Genomic DNA, 20449 nt, shown 5'->3' with positions numbered 1-20449 from the left:
GCAGCGGCTCATTATGTAGCTCTGACTGGCCTCTGGCCTTGAACTCTCAGATCTGCTTCTCCCTGAGATTAAAGGTGCCCACTTTTGAACTTTGATTTTGTTGACAGTCATTTTAGAGAAAAATAGAATGAAAAGATAATCATTGGAAAAGAAAAAAAAATACATTTCAAAGAATCATTGCCATTTTTAGGTGTAACTATTTAATGGCTGGCCTGAAACTTTTCGATATATAACAGTAATTAATAAGGGTATTATTTATGCAATCAATACACAGATGGCTGAGTTCAATAGAAATCTGTGAAGCTTCTCCTGGAGAAGTTGAAAAATTATTAATGAAATATTAAATATGGTCATAGATGCCACAAATTGTACAGATCTAATCCATTCTTTTTTTTTTTTAATATGTTTTACCAGATAATAGGAAAAATAAAAATTGAGTCATGGCTCTCAGTACTCCAGAGATTAGATCCTACTTTCCAAGCATATCTGAACAGTGAAGGCTCACCTAATAGTTTAAGGTAATTGGCATGCATTCTCCAGTAATAAGAGAAAAGTGGCCAGATAATTTATTCCATTCCCCACTTTTCTCAGTTCTGCTCAAACTAGTACCAGAAGGGAGTTCTACTTCTTTTTTCTCAGAGCACTTTGCTACTCTTACTCCAATTTTGTGAGTAAAAACACATGTAAGATTCTTTAGATAATTTTACCTTAGATATCAAATTGACTTGTTTTTCTTTTTGTTTTTCTGTAGTAAATCTTCACAAAAGAGCTAGAGAAATCCAAGTCATTGTAGTGGGTGGACATCGTTTCCTAAGGGGCCTACTTGTGCCACAGTAGCTCCTTACATTTTTGTTCTGCAAGTTTTGTTTTTAGTAGGATGCATTTTGAAAGTTGTGAGTTACTCACTTGAGTATTTTGTTGGACAGAAAACCTTGTATACCTCCCAGATGTTTACAGAGTCAGAATACAACATTCTCACAACAAATGTTTCATGACTCTCTCAGAAGTACTGTTAGGGTCTTTTTGTTTGGTTGGATTGCTTTGCTATGGGCAGTTTAGCTCTGGCCAGCCTGTCTCTCTCAATGTAGATCATGCTGGGCTAGGACTCATAAGAGAGCCACTTGTGTCTGCCTCCTGAGTGCTAGTATTAAGGGGAGGCACCATCACTTCATTCCTGCGTCTTGTGATTTTATGTCTGGCTTAGAAGTAATTTATCAAAAAATCACAGTAACTTTGTTTTTAATCTGTGTGTAGCTTCTATACTCATTACACTGCCTTTCTGATGGTGATTCCTCAGCATGTTGTAAATTGTGTTGTTAGACATTTGTGCTAAGAGATTGTGCTCAGCTTTCTGCATTACTAATGGAAAGAGTTTCCTGAGAACTTGTTAAGTGGGAAAGAACAAATTCAGAACTGATAAGATTAGTAGCAGAGTGCCTAGGCACATTAGAATCTGGGCTAAGTTTATTATTATATTTAGGTTTTGAATAATAGATTATTTTGTCATGATGAAGAATCTGCCGAATGCACGTTTTCTTAAGGGTTTTCTTTTTTGGTCACATTTGCCTCAGGAAGACCTTTGACTTAGCTGTGGAGTGTGTAGAAAACCAATGATTTGAATTTATTTAGTATATTAAATTTTAGTCATTCCTTTACCAGAGGTGCCTGGTGTATTTGATGTTCAGTTAGCCTTTGGACCGACAATTTCAATCCTTACATACTGTTATCAAATATAGAAATATGGACCGTCTAGGAATATTTTTTATTCTTAGATTTTAAGGTAGAGGACATTTTATGATACTTTTTTTAAGGTAAATGACAGCATAAGTATTTGTGTTTAGTTGTAGGTAATGTACATTTAAAACAAGTTTTTAATTTCATTTTAATTTTCGGAACCAAAGTATAGATTAGTTATAGATCTTCATTTTCCAAGTAGAGTATTTAGGTTAGCATTAAGGTGTTTCAGTAATATGGTTATATAATTTTAAAATTTTTACTCTGTCCCATGCCGGAAGTAGATAAGTGTATATATCTGTGGTGGTCTCTGTTTCTTTGGAGACTGTACAGTGAGGTTATGCAGAGGGTTTATGTGCAGTGATGAGAATGTTTAAGGATGGTCTGACTTGAGACTGGCTCTTTTCTAAATTTAATTTAATGAGTTACATTTAAACTTAATCAGTGTAGTTAGTTTCTTTCTATATGGATTTGTAAAAGTGAAAGGGGTTGTTTACAGTTTGTGTAGGGCTATCCCAGCTCATTTACATTTCTAATCTGCAGAGAAGTACCTTGTTTTCTCAGCATCCTGGATTTTGTTCATTACTTGATGGTTAGGGTCTTTCCCATTTCTCTCTCATTATCTTTTCATTAGATAATTTAGAGATCTCTTCCATTCTGTAAATCAGAATCAAAATGCCCATCAGTATGTATTACAGCTCTTTTTCCCCTATTGCTGTTTGTGTGTTCCTATTTCTTGTCACATATATACCCCTTTACCACCTACAAAAAAGGAAAACGATTGACTTCTGTTTCCTTTAATAGTGGATAATATGCCCTGAGGAGATTTACGTATTGTCTGACCAGGGCATTTGTTGTGCTACCAGGGAAGCCAGTGTTAACCTAATTGTGGTAATGCTTGCAGCTGTGGCTAGATGTGTCTATGCATCATTCTTGGCAGTAAGTTTTCTTAGGAAGCTTTTATTTTATTTTGAGGTGGTTGGGTTCAGGTGTTTTTCCTTTCTTGAGGGTTATATATTAAATTATATTTTCATTTTCTGATTTTTCCTCTGACTAAAGTGAACATTGACTTCTGAGATCTTTGCTTAGTTTGGAGGGGTAACATGGATCAGTTTATTTAATAAGTATATAATGAATGTGCTAGTCATCGTTCTGAGTGCTCCGGTGACTAGGTCCTAGTTACTGGGTTTATTTTCTCATTAGGGTTGTGGAAAAAATGAATAGAATGTTAGTGTGATTTGAAGGAGGAGAAGTGTCGAATCATCAGGTAAGAATCTGAAAACATAAAACACTAATACCGCAGAGAGTGTGCCAGTTACATTCCTGTGAAGAATCAAAGTTGGGCAGAGTGGCACACACACACTTGGGAAGCAGACGTAGGCAGATTTCTGAGTTTGAGGCCAACCTGGTCTGCATAGTGAGTTCCCACACAACCAGATCTATGTAATGAGACCCTGCCTCAAAAGAGCATAGAGGAAGGGGAGAGAACTGAGTTTGTGGGGGTGGGGTTAAGAAGGGGTGTGGGGGCCAAATACTAGGAATTTATGTTATCGAGTAATTAGTAGAGTAGCTTATAACAAGCCCAAGTGCTAATGTAGGTATCAAAATTACTATACTGTGATCTCAGTCGATACTAACATTACTAATAAGACAATTCTGAAGTTTATCTGGTAAAATAAACATGTAAGAACAAATAGAAAATAATGCCACTGGGGAAAATATTGATGAGGTCGGTAGGGAGTTAGCTCTTCCTGAGTAGACGAGCACCATAGTTGTTAATATACTGACAGTGTCACAGGTCAGTGGAACCAAACTGAGATTTTGGTAGAAATGTGCAAGGATAAATATATTGAATATGTTAAAGTCTGCTGTTCAAGTCCATCTGGAAGATTATAATCTGTGGGAATTGCCTACTAGTATTTTAGGTAAAGATAAAGCCAATTTTTGCTCTACTTTTATACAAGAATAGCATAATGAATGGACCAAATAAACAGTTTTAGCAATCCTACAACTAGAGACCTGACAACAATGCTGGTGGGTTTTTGAGCAACTCAGAAGTGTCAGATGTGTGCCAGACAACACAAGGGTCAAGGGGAGCATATTTGCTGCATATATGAAACAAGGAAAATAGCCTTAAAAGTCCATAGTTCTTAGAAAAGTCAGCAAAAGATAAATCCTCCAGAAGAAAACTGAATAAATTACATTTGTGGTTCATAAACCCATACAGATCATCAAGAAATATGTAGTCCTGCTTATCAGTCAAGTTTAAAGCAAAAATGTTTAAAAACAAGGTATACTATCTTATTCTATATCAACTGGCAGAGATTTTAGGTTTACTTCTCAGGGGCATGATGTAGGAAGTGTGAATTGATATAATGTAGGATAATATAGGAGGTCTGCTTACAACAAGAGCCACACGAAGTGATGTAAAACCATGTATGTCAAAAGATTTTTAGCGAGTAGATAAATATATTTCATGATTACTATGTTAGATTATGGCACAGCTCTACAAGACCATATAGTAGGTATAAAGTATGATTGGATCAATATTTATGCTTTGTTCTAGTAAACTATGCAGGCTGTAAAGGAGATAGGTAGTGTGCAGCAAGGATATAGAGTGAAAAGTGTCAGGTAGGTAAAGCTTGTATCTGCCTAGTGAATGTATTTGAAGGGAACACAGGCTAGTGACTAACTGGTGTGGCAAGGGTGAGGTCAGAGAGTTTGTTCTTTACTTTGTATCCTATACTACTAGAGGGTGTTTTTGTTCTTTTAACATGAACATATATTTTATAATTAGAACTTAATCTGAAAGTCTTTTTGATGTCTGATAACCATACTAACACTTTCAAAGCAGGAGGATCTTCTGTCTTTGTTGTGTTAAAGTGTAAGTGGGGGCTGGACAGATTGCTCAGCCCTTAAGAGGTTCAGTTCCCATCACGCACTTGATGAACACAAGGTCCAGGGATTCCATACCCTCTTCGGGGCTTCTTGGGGACCAAGCATACACTTGGTGTCCCCACATACTTGTAACAAAAACATACACATAAAATAATACATTTCAAAAATGGCAGGTGGTTGTTCTCTCCCTAAATGTGGTCAGTAGAAATTTGACAGTTCAAACAAAATTATTTCCTTTAACACTAGGCATGTTTTAACTCTGCTGAGGCAAATTGCTGCACTGTTGGCTGAAACCCTTGTAAGTAATCTTTGATTTAAAAAAAAGTATATCCCAGAAGGAAGTATATTTGAGACATGAATAAATAATTATTTTAAAAATGTATGTTCCCCCAGGGAAAAATGACTACCCAAGATCGTTTGCATTATACTTTGTATTATTTAGATTTTTCTCATCTTTCTCAACATTTCTCCACACATTATCCTACCAATAACCACTAAGGGTATTGACAGAGGCTTTGCACTTTCAGGTCTCCTTCAGAAAGGGACCCATTTAGTCAAGGGTCAAGAGTAGAAAGTTCTGTTTACTTAATAGGAAAGCTAACGTCAGTTTTATACTTAGATTTTGCTTTAACTTCATCTATTTCAGTATTTAGTTTCTATAGCAACTGAGGTATGGTTTACAGTTGGGTCAAAAAAGAAATCTGTAGGTGTTAAGAAACTTATTTTTTAACCTGGAAAGAGAAGGTAGGAGGTAACATCTTTTCAGCTTTTACAGGCCACATCTGTTTCCAAGAAATCTGTATTTGATTGATAGGTGTCACTGTCAGACTTTCACGCTTCACACAGTGCCAGGAGAGTTTGCTGATGTTGATTCTACTATAATTAAAGTCACATTAATTAGCTAGATTAACAAAACAGCTCAAAGAAGAGAACCTCCTGCTGTGGAGGAATGGTAGGTAGTTCTTAGTAGAACTCTTCAGATGAAATCTCTGTATTCCTTAATACAGCTTTTCTTTACAGAGGTCAGCTCTCGTCAAATGTGATTCGTAGTGTTTAAGTCTATATTCTTTGGCTAATGTACAAAGAGTCACTGAGCCACTTAAATGTCAGCTGCAACCAGCAGTCCAACTAGCTGCTTACTGCAAAGGAGACACTGAGGGACCACTTTAACCCTACTGTCCATCTTCAACAGTTTGCATTGCACTTTAAATGGAAAATATATCTCCTTTTTAAAAAAAATATTTTTGAAGCTGCTAGAAGATTAATGTTTTCCACTATATTATAGGAACTACCTTCTGTTGAAGAACTCACTGTAATTCTGCCTGAAGACATTGCACTAAAGCCTCTTGGGAAGGTTTCAAGCATTATTGAACAATTAGGTATGTAAGTAACTTATAGTAATAAAATTTATGTTCAGGAATGCACTTAATGTCAAGGTCACGGACTTGATGTATTAAATTTTTTTGAAACGTGCACTTTATCTTAGTCATTAAACTTGAAAGTATCTTATTAAATATTTAGTTAAATATTTTTTCTTATTTTTGGTTTTTTGAGAATTTTTTTAATTGTGTTTACTTTATTGGCTGTAACAAGTTCAGATGAATTTTGTGACTTAGAAACAGTACACATTTTCTATCTAATAGCTTTGTGGAGTAGTCTAATACAGGTCTGGTCCTAGAAGGCTAAGCTCAGAAGTCTAAGAATGATACAGTCTTTCTTAGGCTCATGGGGACTCCTCTCTTTGGTTTTGTTTGTTTGTTTGTTTGTTTCTAGGCACAGCCCACAAGTACCTTGTCTCTTATTTCTCTTCTTCATTCTTTTGTTTACTTGCTTGCTTTTTGCTTTTTCTTTTGAAACAGGGTCTCTCTGTATACCCCTGGCTGGCCTGGAACTCTGTAGACCAGGCTAGCCTTGAACTCAGAGATCCACCTGCCTCATACTTAAAGGTAGATTAACCCTCTTTGACCCTTCTGCACCCATCATTGCATCTGCTGGGAACTCTGCTACGTGATCAGCCAGTAGAATTAGTAGTAAGTAGTATCTTGTGTAGATAAAGGAGCCCCTTCCATCATATCTCTTCTCTTTTTTGGTTACGAAAAACCATGAGGCTCCTGCCTAAACATGTATTATGTGTAGAGAATACAGTTGCTTTCAGGAACTGCATCCTCTCTCAGTAATCCTAGATTTGGTCAGGACAGCAGTTTGCTGATTTTCTTAGAAAAATAAACAACCAAAGAATAAAGTGATTGACTCTACAAGGCCCTGGGTGATGAGGTTTTCCCTCTAACCCCATTAAATGTAGTTTAGAATTTCTGTCCTGCAACCAGTGTGTGGAGTCTTTGGCAGCTGGATATTACCATCTAATTGTGGTAGTCAACCAAGAATAACTACTAAGTCTTACAATGAGAGCCTACAGTTAGCTGAGACAACCATTGGATTTTTGAGAAAGCAACTCAATTATGAGTCTGCTTAATTTATAGAGCATGCATAGCACAGAATTCAAGTCTTACTCTTCTGATCAGTTACATAAATACCTGAGATAGACTTTTATCTTTTGACCCACTCATAAAAAATAGCTATATCCATATTTTTAATGATTAGTACTTAAAGTAATTTTGTATTTTTGATTTAAATTTGGGTTAAAGTAAATATTTTTATTTTTATAAAAATAATTCTAAAACTTATTCCAGTTACTACATTTACTACATTTCATATACTCCTTGATTTATAATTCTTTATATTTTATTACTAAGTGTATATGTGTGTGGGAGCCTCCTGAATTCCATATCATGTATTTATATTTAGAACTCAAAATTTAATTGTGAAATAAATTGAAATACAAAAGAAAATTTTGGGTTACTTTTAATTATGAGGTTCATTTCCAGTAAACATGGCATTATCTATGTAGTATAATGCTGTTTTATGTGATTGTAACTTTTCTAGAACTTGCACAGCTTGAATTTGTTCAGGGCTAATGATCAGTTAATATTTTTTGTTATTCTATTTTTTCCTCTGGTAATTGTAGTTTTTTTATATTAAAATAACTACAGCCAATCTCACTTCTCTATTTGGTAATAAAGATTTTGTTTACTAAAGAGGAATAATTACTGAGTTATGTTATGCCACCTTAAATCTTAGATTATATTTAACATTCTAGTTTATCTTCTTTTTAAACCATAATTGTTTTTTGTGTATTTTTCAGTAATAATTGAGTCTGTGACTAACATACCTCCAGTTAATGAGGATACTGTCATTTTCAAAAGTGATCGACAAGCAGCAGGGAAGGTTTGTTAAAACTCATACAAATTCTTGTTACTTTGTTTTCTAGTTTCTGGTGTTTGTCCTAAGAGTTTATTAAGTAGACAAGCCATCAAGTTATGATTCATCCTCAGTTCTTTGTGTGTGTTATAAATTGGCTTAATATGCCTTAGAATTCTTTGGCTGCATGGACCAGTAAAGTTACATGTTCATTTTACTTTACTCAGTGTTTTGTCAGATATTCAGAGGCAGAAGTTCTAAATACTGACATTGCTTCTCTTTCCACAGGTACTCAGAGCTGACTAGCATTTCCATAGTGTAGTAGTAGCTACCAGTTTTCTTTTTTAAGCGAGTGGCTTTGAAACTCTTCAGATGGAAGTATAGATGGGAGTTCATTTATTTATTTTTTTATGGGAAAAGATTTCAGCAACAAATTCAATATTGCTCTACATGTATACAAGCTAGAGGGTTATCAGTATGGATATAGTAGCCATGTCCACGGGACCCTTTTTACCCTTTTAGTGGATAACTATGCTTGTCTATGCTTAATGTGAAAACCACACACTTTGCCCAGTAAGTAAAGTAATTCTGGGCCTCTTAAATTCAAGAGCTTAAGTACTAAGTAAGTGTTCATTTTTGATTTAAACATGCTGAGTAATGTGTACCTGCTTGAAATCCTAAGTAAGAAACTTGTGTCTCTCTGCAACTTGCTGTTGGAATTTAGTTCTTCCCAGATGATCTTTTTTGTGTCAGGATATTAAAGTAAGTTACATTGAGTCAGGAAGAAGGAATTATTCCTAGGCAAACTTTCCTCCTTTTCTTGGTTTTCTGCTTTCTTCACTGTCTTAATTTTAAAACAGCTTAGAAAGGATCAAGTTTTACCAAGATCTACATAACCCTGAAGTTGTCATTGGGGTCCTCAGGTAAAAACCATAGCTATTCAGGAAATGAGACCCTAGGAATGTATGTACAGGGTTGCAGCGATTAGCATGCATTGCTGGAGTCACAGAATGTTTTTTAATGATGTAGATTATTACTATCTTATCATGTTTGTCCAGGAAGTTAAGCTCTTTGCATTACTAATGGTAAGATAGTGAGTTACTAAAGGTGTGTGTAGTATAGGATAGTCAAAATGATGGGGCTGACAGTCTTCCGTCCTGTGCAGGTTGCCTTGGAAGAAGTCTACTAGTTCCCTAAACCTTTTCGAAGCTTTTATCTTGCTATATTGTTAAATTATTGTCTTAGAATATTGTCTTCTTTTAAATTAAAAGAAACAATATTGATATTCATAGTTTTATTTCAGAATGTTTTCATTTTTTTTTATTATTTTAATTGTGACTTCTTATTTTTAGAGTATTCCTAAACTTGAAAATACACTTATCTTGCTAGGTTAGCAGTTTTGTTCTTAAGAACAAAATGAAAAATGAAGATGGATAAAATATTAAATCACAAAAGGAGAGCGCTTAGAAAATGAGGTACCCAGGGGATTGTGAAACAGGCACATTCATTGCCATTAGTAAGTTGGTAAAAATCCTGTAATCATCATGCTTTCAGCCTTGACAGTCACACTTCTTCCAAATCAAGGACTCCATGTGATTTAATCATCACGTGATATTGAGCAAATTTGCAGTTGCCTTAAACAGTACAAGTTAGTGAAGTGTGCTAGATCACAAAGGGAAGGGGGACTTTCTCTTCCTCTCATTGTAGCTGTGGAGAACAGGACTTGTGTCTCCAGCTCCTGCCTCCCTTCGCCGGGATTGCGCCCTTAACAGCATTGTTGCAGCTGCTCTGCTCCTTTCTAATCCAGGAAGCCACGGATAGCTTCACTTTCCAAAATGCCAGCATTTTATGACAACAATGTAATTGACCCTTTAGCTTGCTTTCATGTTTTCTGCCATTAAGAATCCAATTTTGGAGTGTGTTCTATAGTTTTGTATAGCATATAACTCATGAACGTTGATAGAAAAGTTTACTATTTGCATCTAGAATGTACCACCAAAATAGTTAAAATTGTCCAAAAATAAACTTGCTATTCCTTTGTTTGCAAGAAAGAAATTTATAATAAGCTATTGTGTTTGTAATCAAAATATGAAAACTTTAGGTGTAAAAAAATAATTTATCACTAACAAAATTGCCTTGTTTTTAGCACTTATCAGTATTTTTAAAAATCTTTCTACCTTTTCAAATTACTATTGAAGGATACATATCCCATGTCTTCTGTTTTCTAGATATTTGAGATATTTGGACCTGTTGCCCATCCATTTTATGTGTTACGGTTTAATTCATCAGATCACATTGAGAGTAAAGGTATCAAAATAAATGAGACTATGTATTTTGCTCCATCAATGAAAGACTTCACTCAATATATATTCACAGAAAAGCTCAAACAGTAAGTGCTTCCTTGCTGTGTAGTCTGTGTGTGTCAGTCATTTATATTTTAGGAGTGATTCTCCTTAGATGATCATTTCTTAAACTTAAATAGTAGCTCTTTTCCAGAGAACTCATTTTTCTTCTATGAACATCTTTGAGAGCTATAACTTGTTATCAGCATTAACAGGTAGAAAATATATAATTTTATGCTTTCCCCAAATAGCATGATCAGCCACTAGGATGACAGCATTTGCAGAACATAGAACCCTTATGAATTTTAGTTCATTGTTTTTTTCCCCCATTATATATTTTGTTATATAAACCACTTCAATATTAGAATTACTACATAAGGAAAATTATTTCCAATAAAGTTATGTTTAAAGAATTGTGTGTGTGTGTGGGGGGTTGTTTGTTTTTTGTTTGCTTAAGGTAGTGTGTCATATATCCCTAGCTGGACTCATTCCTGGTCTTCCTACATCTGTCTCCCACATGCTGAGTTTTCAAGTTTGTACCACAGTACCTAGCCTTATAAAAAGATACTATTTTCTCAGATACCACATAAGAAATCTTCTAGGCTATTTTAAGTTAAATTAGGTTTCTTTTTTTTTTTTTTTTTTAAAGATTTATTTATTACATGTAAGTACACTGTAGCTGTCTTCAGACACTCCAGAAGAGGGCGCCAGATCTCATTACGGGTGGTTGTGAGCCACCATGTGGTTGCTGGGATTTGAACTTCGGACCTTCGGAAGAGCAGTCGGGTGCTCTTACCCACTGAGCCATCTCACCAGCCCTAAATTAGGTTTCTAAATTTCATGTACTATTTCAAAAGTGAATATTCTGGTCTTCATAATGGACATGACATCTATAACAATCTAAAGGAGAACTATTTGGCTTCATTTATTTTTCCAGTTGTATGTGGTTAATTTTTTTATGTGAAATGCTGACAGGATAAATGAGTTAAATAGATACTGAGTCATAAAGACATTACATTTTAAATAATACTTAGGCAGTGACTTTCTTTCTTCCATAAATATTAAGATGTTACCCAGGGTATGTGCCACATATGTAATCTTTAACAGATACACACACAAAACAAACAAACAAAAAAAAAACCAAACCCAGTTTCTGAAAATGCTTATGAAATAGCTAAGTAAAAACAGATCTTTTTGTTGATTTTCAATTCTGAGAAATATGAATTGATCTTTCCTCCATGCATTTGAGTTTCTGTGGTAGACACACTAACTAAGGAACTTTACTATTGTCTTTATAAACTCCACAGGAAGGATGCTAGACATCATTTCTAGTACTGATTGTATGCAAAAGGAACACTGGTTTCATGTGAGGTGACAGGTTAATGACAGCTGACTCACATAAAAAGCAGTTTTTGATAGCACCAAATAATGTCAAAGATCTCAGTGAAAATGTCAAATTTACAAATGGTAAAGCTACATTGTGTCATTGGCACATTGATTTTAGTGGCACTGATTCTGGAGAGTCTAATTTATCTTTAAATTCTAATTTAAAGTTGTCAGGATATCTGGTCACAATAATTTGTATTACTACAGTTGAGTGAGAAAGATGCCTGAAACCATGAAATAATTAAGATTGCACATTTTAAGTGAGGTTTTAGAAATTATAATTATACTCTGATACTTACACTTTTCCATGTTTACTAATTTTGTCTGTAATGACTCATTTCATATAGTCATTTAATACACTAGTGTCCTTAAGCATATTCAGTGTTTCCCCCAAACTCACCAGTCTTTCTTTTTTACCCTTCTGTTTTGAGAATCACTCACAAAACTGAAGATATTTCTTAGGTGAGTTAAGGAAAAAGAACTTGTGCCTTTGCCTCTGCCTGTTCCTGTGACGTTCTAGAAAGAGACTTGTTCTATTGTTGTTCATGCCTGCAGCAGCAGGAGCATCTTCTCATGTGTAGGTGTGGAGCCAAGTTTTAGAGAAAGGTCAGGCATCTTCAAAGTGAAAATCAGGGCTGGTGAGATGGCTCAGTGGGTAAGAGCACCCGACTGCTCTTCCGAAGGTCAGGAGTTCAAATCCCAGCAACCACATGGTGGCTCACAACCATCTGTAACAAGATCTGACTCCCTCTTCTGGAGTGTCTGAGGACAGCTACAGTGTACTTACATATAATAAATAAATAAATAAATCTTTAAAAAAAAAAAAAACAAAGTGAAAGTCAAGTGCGGCACCTCTTACTCTGCACAGCATAACCTTCTCATTTCAGATCCCAGGTGTCCCTGTGCATGTGTATGTTTCCTGTAGGGTGCCTGCATTATTTGAGATTGATAAAGGACACGAAAAATAGTTTCAGTTTCTTTGTATTTTCATACAAAAGGAAAGACTGGGCTCATCTAATTTCTCATAGTGTTAGGTTCTATAAGCACTTAACAGAATATGATTTTTTCTAGGGACAGAGGATCGGACGCTTCTTGGAAGAATGATCAGGAACCCCCTCCAGAAGTTAGTATGAGCCTTTTTATTTAATGTTTCACAAGGCAGCGTATACCTTAATCATATACATTGTTAATGATTCTACCTTACTTAGTTTAATTATCATTTTTGTAAACTTTGTTGATAGACAAAATGTTATTACTTTAAATCAAGTTTACTCTTAAGTTTAGTGACTGCCAGTGTGGGAACTGATAGCCTTCGGCTGTGATGCAAAAGTAAGCCTCCTATTGGGGTGGGGTATTGTCAGGAGCAGATGCCAACTCTACTCCCTCAAGTTTGTATAACACAGTTAGTCTTCTAAAACGTCATCTCTTGATTTTATATTTTGTGTCTATGTCCATAGGACCTTAGTTTCATTTCCTAAGGTGGGTTAATAATTTGTTCTAGACCTGTCTGTCTTATTTGGGAATCACATATGAATGAGTCAAGGTTAGTTTCCTCCACTCCAGGAGATGGAGAATTGGGTATTCTAAAGGTTTTGTTTTATAGCTTTGGTTTAATTGAAGATTTAATTTCTGAATACTTCAAATATCTCAAACAGTGCAGAAGATCATGGTCTTTGTAAGTTTCTAACCTTTCTGAGGTATGAGTTGAGGTTATGGTCAGGAGACCTTCCAGGCATGAATCACTTAGGAGTCTCCTGTCTTGGTACCTACACAAATGTTACCTAGTGATGCTAAGAATGTATCCTCCCTCACACTTTCTGTTATACCTACAACATCCTAGTAATGAAATTGCAGATTTTAAAGTGTTGATCCTTTAAATCCCCATTTTAGGTCTCAGGATTACAGTTAGCAATTTTGACAATGTCAAGTTCTTGTGAAATTGGTTTGCTTAGATTTACTTACTTATAAAAGCAAATCCCACATGCTGTATGATTGTGGTATTTGGGGGGTACAGTGGCAGACTAGCTCTTGAAAACTGTTGGGATTTAATTTTATATAGTTATTAATGACATCTTGGAGTCTAGAAGAATTCTCTAATTTTAGACCATGGTAAAATGCTAGGCATTCATAAAAGACATAAAGATTTCTTAGAAATAAATCTTACTCATCTTTATCTATAATTCTAATGTACATATGCAAACTTTATAATGGTTTTAAATATTATATTCCATGAATGCAACATTGAATTTGTATAAGAAAGATGATTTTAGGGGATGAAAGCAAAATTTACTCAAAGCAGTCACTAAAACTTCTCCCAATTAAAAATGTTTCTCCCTCTCACTCCTGAGAAAACAGTTAACCTGATACTACAGTGTTCTGATTCTGTTCTGTTAGCGAAAAGCTTTGGTTTGCCTTACAGAGCGTATTTATTTTATGTACTCTCTTTTGACTGTGCGCTCAGTAAGTCGTCTTTGCTGCTTTCTCCTTACCCACCTGACATTCCTCTACTGTCACAGTTTGTTGTATTGTCTATTGTAAGGAGTAAAATTCGAGCTGACATGAGGCTTGTGTCTGATCTAGTGTGAGAAAGTCATAGAGTGATGTCTTTGATCTCTCTTCTGGATCTGGTGATGTGTAAAAGTAGCTTAGTCTTCATTACTGCTTTCTTTGGCTTTCTTTGTCATTCTTTAGCAGCTGGCATGATAATGAATCTAAGCAGGAAGTTGGACTTGTGGCCAGGGAATGGAATATATATATATTCCATATCTGAATATTGCTAATTTTAGGATTTTAAAGTTACCTATTTGAAGATTTCTAGGAATTAAATAGACCAAAACCAACCAATCAAAGAAGCAGAGTATCCAGCTTAATACAGTTATTAGGGCTTAAAAACAAACAAGTAACCAAATGTTTTGTTATTATTTTAGATGCTAACTCACATATTGATAGGTAGTATTAAGTTGAAATGAGCACCTTTCCTCTGGTCAGTGGGAAGCAGCAGTTTGAGCAAGTAACTACTGTCTCATTGGCAAACTGATGATAAGTGCATCTCTGCTTTTATCTGCAAGGTCTTGGACTTCAGTGACGATGAGAAAGAAAAAGAAGCCAAACAGAGAAAAAAATCTCAGATTCAAGGCCGTAAAAAACTCAAATCTGAACTGAATGAGTCAGGTGAGTATATTGCTGTTTTATAGTTATTTTTGCTCTTTATTTACAAATCTGTAAAGTACAGATTAAGGAGAAGCATCGGCTTTCTCCATTTATCTCCTGGTGCCCCGCATGCTGGAGGTATTCCACGGGATGGGCTGTGCTGAGAGCCCTGAGATGAGCTCCGTCTCACGTTGTCTTCTAGGGTAACAAATTGAGTCTGTTAGAGGCAGCTGTGCCTGCCAGCATGGTTTTCTCAAGAAGTCTTTGTGCCCAGGATTAGACTTCAGTAGTGTGGCACCCAATTCCCACTATTTATTTTGACTTTCCCTTTTATAATATTTTCATTTTAAAAATTAAGCTTTTTGAGATAATTGTAGATTTACATAGTTGTATTAAACAAGAGAGATTTATTATATGTCCTTCACCCCATTTCTTTTACTTGCAACATCTTATAAAATTGCTGTCACACACTAGGATTATTATTGAGGTAATATTTTCAAGGCTCAATATTTCTAAGACCAGAACAGAATGCTCCCTAGTCCTTTATTTGCTAGTGTTGCTATGTATGTCTTTCTCACCTCAGTTCATGATGATCATGTCTGTGTGTCTGTCTGCCTGTGCTTCTCTGCTCCTTCCTCCTCTTTCTATCTTGTATGTGCAGTTGCTGGGTTTGGGTTGCTTTGTCTGTTTTGCTGTTCTCTCTTTCTATAATATCTGGTTATTTTAGGAACGTCAGTGAAATCCTGTAGTGTATCACTCAAGGGTTAAAGTTACACATTGCTTTTGGTGCTGATCATACTCTCCTGAATAGTCATCCAACTTTCTGGAGTCCTGTCCTGGAGAGAATTGTACCATGCATCGTTTAACTACCTTTAACCATTTAGAACGTCTGGCTTGTTTGCTTTTTTTTTGGTCAGGAATAAATCTTCTATAAATATGTATGTACAGGCTTTCAAAGTAAATTTTCACTTCTCTAGGACAAATACTAGGCAGGAGTGTAGCCTTCCTGCTCAATGTTGGGTGTGGATGGGATAATGCTGTGGGGTTTCTGTGGGGTTTGAATTCAGTTATTAGTAAATTTCTTCTGTTTTGCTGGTCTTCCCTAATCCTTAAGCATAAGTTGTGCCTTTTCAATTCATTTAAAATTGAATTTTCTGTCATGTTAGTAACTTAAGGATAGAAGTCAATTTTTGGCAATGATCTTGATATGTTAAACTAAATTTTAACTTTTGTTTCTGCCTTCAAAGGTGAAGATTTTGGTGAAGTGCATCAGAATTGGAATGCTTATAGCTCTTCAGAACATTCAAAAGGATATCACAACAGGGAATTCTCAAGAGGCTTTGCGAGGGGTAGATACTCTCGAAGAAGCCATGGCAGGCCTCCACCTCAGCAGTACTATAACTCAGATCATATGGCATCTCAAGAGAGTTTGGGATTTGCACCTCAGAGACAAGATAATCCTGTCATGCCCCACTATCCTTTTCCCCCGCCCATGTTTGATATGCATAACTTTCCACTTCCGCCCCCGCCCCCACCTCCACCCCCACCCCCACCAAGCATGGGGTGGGCTGCACCTAGCATGGCCTCTCATCCTGTGCTTAACTTACCATACTCCCTGCCCCCACCACCCCTTCCTCCACCACCTCCCCCTCCCTCTCCTGGGGAAAATAATTCTTCTCATTTTGGGCCTTATTTTTAGTTGTATGCTTATATTTCAGAGAAATATGGTAAAAAAGAAAATTTAACATATATTATGGAACTAGATTATTTTTTATAAAAACATTGTAAAATACTAAATCAAATGACTCAGTCGTACATTCATATATATTTTTAATAACTCAGTTGTAATCTCATATATATTTGTAGCCTTTATGAAATGATATTGCTAGGGAAAGTTCATCTCATTCTTAGGAAACTCCAGTTCATGTAATAATTAAATGCAATGTTGACTCATGTCCTCTGCTACCCACAGCAGGCAAACAGCGTGCATAGTGATGGTTATGACACAGGGTTCATCATGGCCGCCGATACACTGAACACTGATGGAAAACTTGACCCTTCATTTATAAGTGCAAGAATTCTTTTTTTTATTTACACATTGAAGACTTTATTGAAAATATTTTTAATATAACCACTATTTTGTGTGGTTTAACTCACTTTACCAAATAAAATAGCACATCTTGAGAAGTCTAATTATATATTACTTCTTCATAACTTAAAATCATTAATCAGGTATAGGCATTTATTTAATATACATTAGAACTATGATTCAATTTTTAATTTTATTGAACTACTAAAGGCAAAAGAATAAGTTGTCTGCTCCCTCCCTGTAATAACAGGGTCTAAAATCACTTGGAGTCCTAAAAACAAGCAAACTCACATGTTTGAATTCTTCTGCTCATGAATTTGTAATTTTTTTAATACTTGCTTCTTTTACCTTTTATATATACATGGTTATCCTAGTGCAAGAATTCATTAGACTTGATTTCCTTAAGCAAGTTAGGAGTGTGAAGGAGGAAGACATTGGCTGAAGCTCTCATAATACTAGCGGGTTAGTATTCACTGTGTATTGACAGACTTGTGTTGTCTGTGTAGCTGTCAGTTATTTAGAGAGCTTTACTGTTCCACTACGTACATTAAGGCATGTGTTGGTGTATATGTGTATTCTGTGTCTATCTGACATGTGTAACGTGTAATAAAGGCATATTAAATGACTGAGTGAATTTAGAGTTTTTAATTAAATGAGTGGTTTTTTTCCCCCCGGCATTCGTGTAAATGTTAAACGTGGTTAAGGAATATTGGAGCATGAGTAGTAGACCTGCAGGGTACTCTCCGTTTATTGACTGAGGAGTCTGAGTGCTCATAAGAGGCTCTCATCTAACCAAGGCCACTGAGCTATTACAATGGCAAAGAGTTGAATCCAGATTTCTCTTCTTTCTCAGCACCGCCCTCAGTTGGTGCTTCTAACCTTTCATTCCTTGACATTCTTACAATACTTTGTATGGCACACTTATTACAAGCCTGTCAGTTCTGTTTGCATTAAGGTCTCGCTTTGCTTCCTACAGAAAGAGGCAACTACAGTATTTGTAGTAGAGCTGCAGATTTCTGTCTTGGCACCAGGAGCCTTACTTAGTCTGTGTGTAACATGTGTTGACTTTATTATGTTGGGGATTCTTCTTACCCTCTGAAGATTGCTCTTTATAGTTTACAGTATGTATTTCTGGCTTGTAGAATGTTTCTGGTTTTGATAGAGTTAAGAGTAAGATTGTGGACTGGAGAGATGGCTCAGCAGTTAAAAGCACTGACTGCTCTTCCCGAGGTCCTGAGTTCAAATCCCAGTAACCACATGATGGCTCACAACCATCTGTAATGGGATTTGATGCCATCTTCTGGTGTGCCTGAAGATAACTACAGTGTACTCACATACATAAAATAACTGAATAAACAATTCTTAAAAAAAAAAAAAAACAGAAAAGTAAGATTATATTTGGAATGGAGAGATGGCTCAGCAGTTAAGAGTGAATACTGCTATTGCGCAGGATTTAGTCTTAGTCTGCCGATATTCCAGGGCAAAGACATTACTACAGCTTTCTTGACAACTCACTTAAACTTGGGTGAGCTAGGTTTAGGTAGCAGTGGTTGTACTACAAGTGAGGAAAATTCTTAAGTTCTATATCCTCAGCATTCGAGGATGAATTGTCTTCTCGGGATGTGTCTTGTAGTCAGCTCTTCATCTTTGGGCTGGAGCCCAACTGCTAATGGTTTTGTTCTTTTCTATCTAATATGAGTGGTTAGACATAATCTGCTGTAGGTGTTATTAGGAGGTGTGGGGTCTTTGGAATGAGATTCCTCATGAGAAAAGCTACCCATCAGTGGGTGGATGCCCTGTACTGTGGCTGGAGGAGACTACAGTAGCTCTCTTCTAACCCTCTGGTGGACGATCTGGAGATAAGGTGCTGACTTTGGAGCAGAAATGGGCCAACACCAAAGAATCTGCTATGTTTTCCAGCCTGCAGAACAAAGACTTAATCTGTATTGTGGATTTTGAAGCAGTACACAGACTAACAGACCTTTTGAGAGAGATGTTGCAAGATTGTCACCCTCTCTTTAATTGTAGAGTACATTTTAAATCACCATGGCCCTACAGCTAAACTCCAACCTGAAAAGTCGTTAAATGAATTTACTGAGGGTCATGCCTTATTAGGCAGTGCAGTTCTGTAGCAGTGTACCATAGACTGGTTAATTCATATCAAACAAAATGACCTCAGTTTTGGAGTCCTGGATGCCCAGTGTCAAAGTGCCAACATCTGGCAAAGGGCCTACTTGCTGCTTTATCTAATGGTTAAAAGCAGTTGGGGAAAGTGGGGTATTTTGATTATCATAACCACTTTATGAGAGGACATTCCATTGTCTAAGCCTGTTTTTAAAGATCCCACTTACTAGTACTCCTCCAATAACAACCACGAGTTTGGGAGGGGGCAGTCGCACCATAGCAGAACATTTTAGAGTAGTGAATTAAATACCTCACGGCACTGTAATGAGATGGTTTATAACAGTCCTTATCAATGCTCAGTAGAGAAGGGACAGACAGAAGCAGCGTTTCCTCTCTTCACCACTTTGCACTACTCCTTTATCGATTTTTTGTAACCTTTATGTGTTAACTGTTTATGCTAATAAAACACCATTTGATGAGAATCTTGTCATTTTAACTGCTAGTGTGAAAGAGGGGCTACTTCATGTATATCTACAGTGGTACTCTGAAGCACTGCTGATTTGAGGAGACATGGCTCAAGCATAGTGTATCATTGATGGTTCCTTTCAACGGTAATGGCTATGTTTTAAATGGATTTATACATTTTAATATTTTAAGTGGCTTTGATATTTCTGTTTGGTCTTTAACAAAATTACAATTGTTGAGTTCCTATTATTAAACACCTTTCTGCTACACTATAGCCTGCCTCACCTCCAAATGACTTAGACAGGAAATACAAACTCAGTGATGTAACAGCCTTTGTTCTTTCCCCATCTTAGCTAAATCTCCTAAGATTTGACCACAATTTTTATATAGAGTGCTATCATCACATGCTTAGGGTGCTTAGAACTTCTTTAAAACAGTCATGCCATGTACTGCTATGACTATGTGCTAGGTACACTAGCTCAGTGGCTTCTTAAAAGCCCTTAAAATTCAAAACTTGACACTTGCAGAATGGATTAATCTACATGTTCACACAATGAGCCTTCCTAAAATACATGTTCAGACTATGCTTGTTTGTCATTAAAGGAAACCTATGAGATGTGCATGCGTACACACACACACAGGCAAAGAACTTTCAGTGAGGTTTGGGCTGAAAAAGTAAAAAATATCAAAAATCTTATTGACAAAAACCCATAAGGTATTGTTAAAGCTGAACTATGACTTAATACAGTTAGGATTCTAAAGGAAAGCATGTATCAGAATCTTTTTCAGCCATTGTAATGCCGAATACGCCACTTCTCATTTTTATGACTTTGCTCATCCTTATGTATGTGAATATAAATTAGCATATGATAACAGACAATATTCTGCGAAGTTGTGTCCTGAGATATTAAGGACACACTGTACTAGAAACCAAGGTTGGAGATTATTTCTAAGATTTCCTAGCCGATACTTGTTTTAAACTTCTAGCAATAATAACATATTT

General features: G+C 36.1%; 1 protein-coding gene across 1 annotated transcript in view; it reads left to right on the top strand.

Annotated features, from left to right (window-relative positions):
* Positions 1–17483, top strand: part of Naf1 (nuclear assembly factor 1 ribonucleoprotein) — a 28879-nt gene extending 11396 nt beyond the window's left edge. Inside the window, exons 3-8 of the mRNA XM_021170337.3 lie at positions 5918–6011; positions 7835–7917; positions 10119–10279; positions 12690–12741; positions 14687–14789; positions 16016–17483. Of these exons, the coding sequence (XP_021025996.2) occupies positions 5918–6011; positions 7835–7917; positions 10119–10279; positions 12690–12741; positions 14687–14789; positions 16016–16467 (945 nt within the window). The 3' untranslated portion in view covers positions 16468–17483. The remainder of the gene's footprint in view (positions 1–5917; positions 6012–7834; positions 7918–10118; positions 10280–12689; positions 12742–14686; positions 14790–16015) is intronic.
* Positions 17484–20449: the final 2966 nt, after the last annotated feature.

This window comes from Mus caroli, unplaced genomic scaffold (assembly GCF_978045245.1).
Source record: "Mus caroli unplaced genomic scaffold, Mus_caroli_1 scaffold_10, whole genome shotgun sequence".
Lineage (NCBI taxonomy): Eukaryota > Metazoa > Chordata > Mammalia > Rodentia > Muridae > Mus > Mus caroli.
The sequence above is the reverse complement of the archived record's forward strand: the minus strand, read 5'-3'. Positions and strand labels throughout refer to the sequence as shown.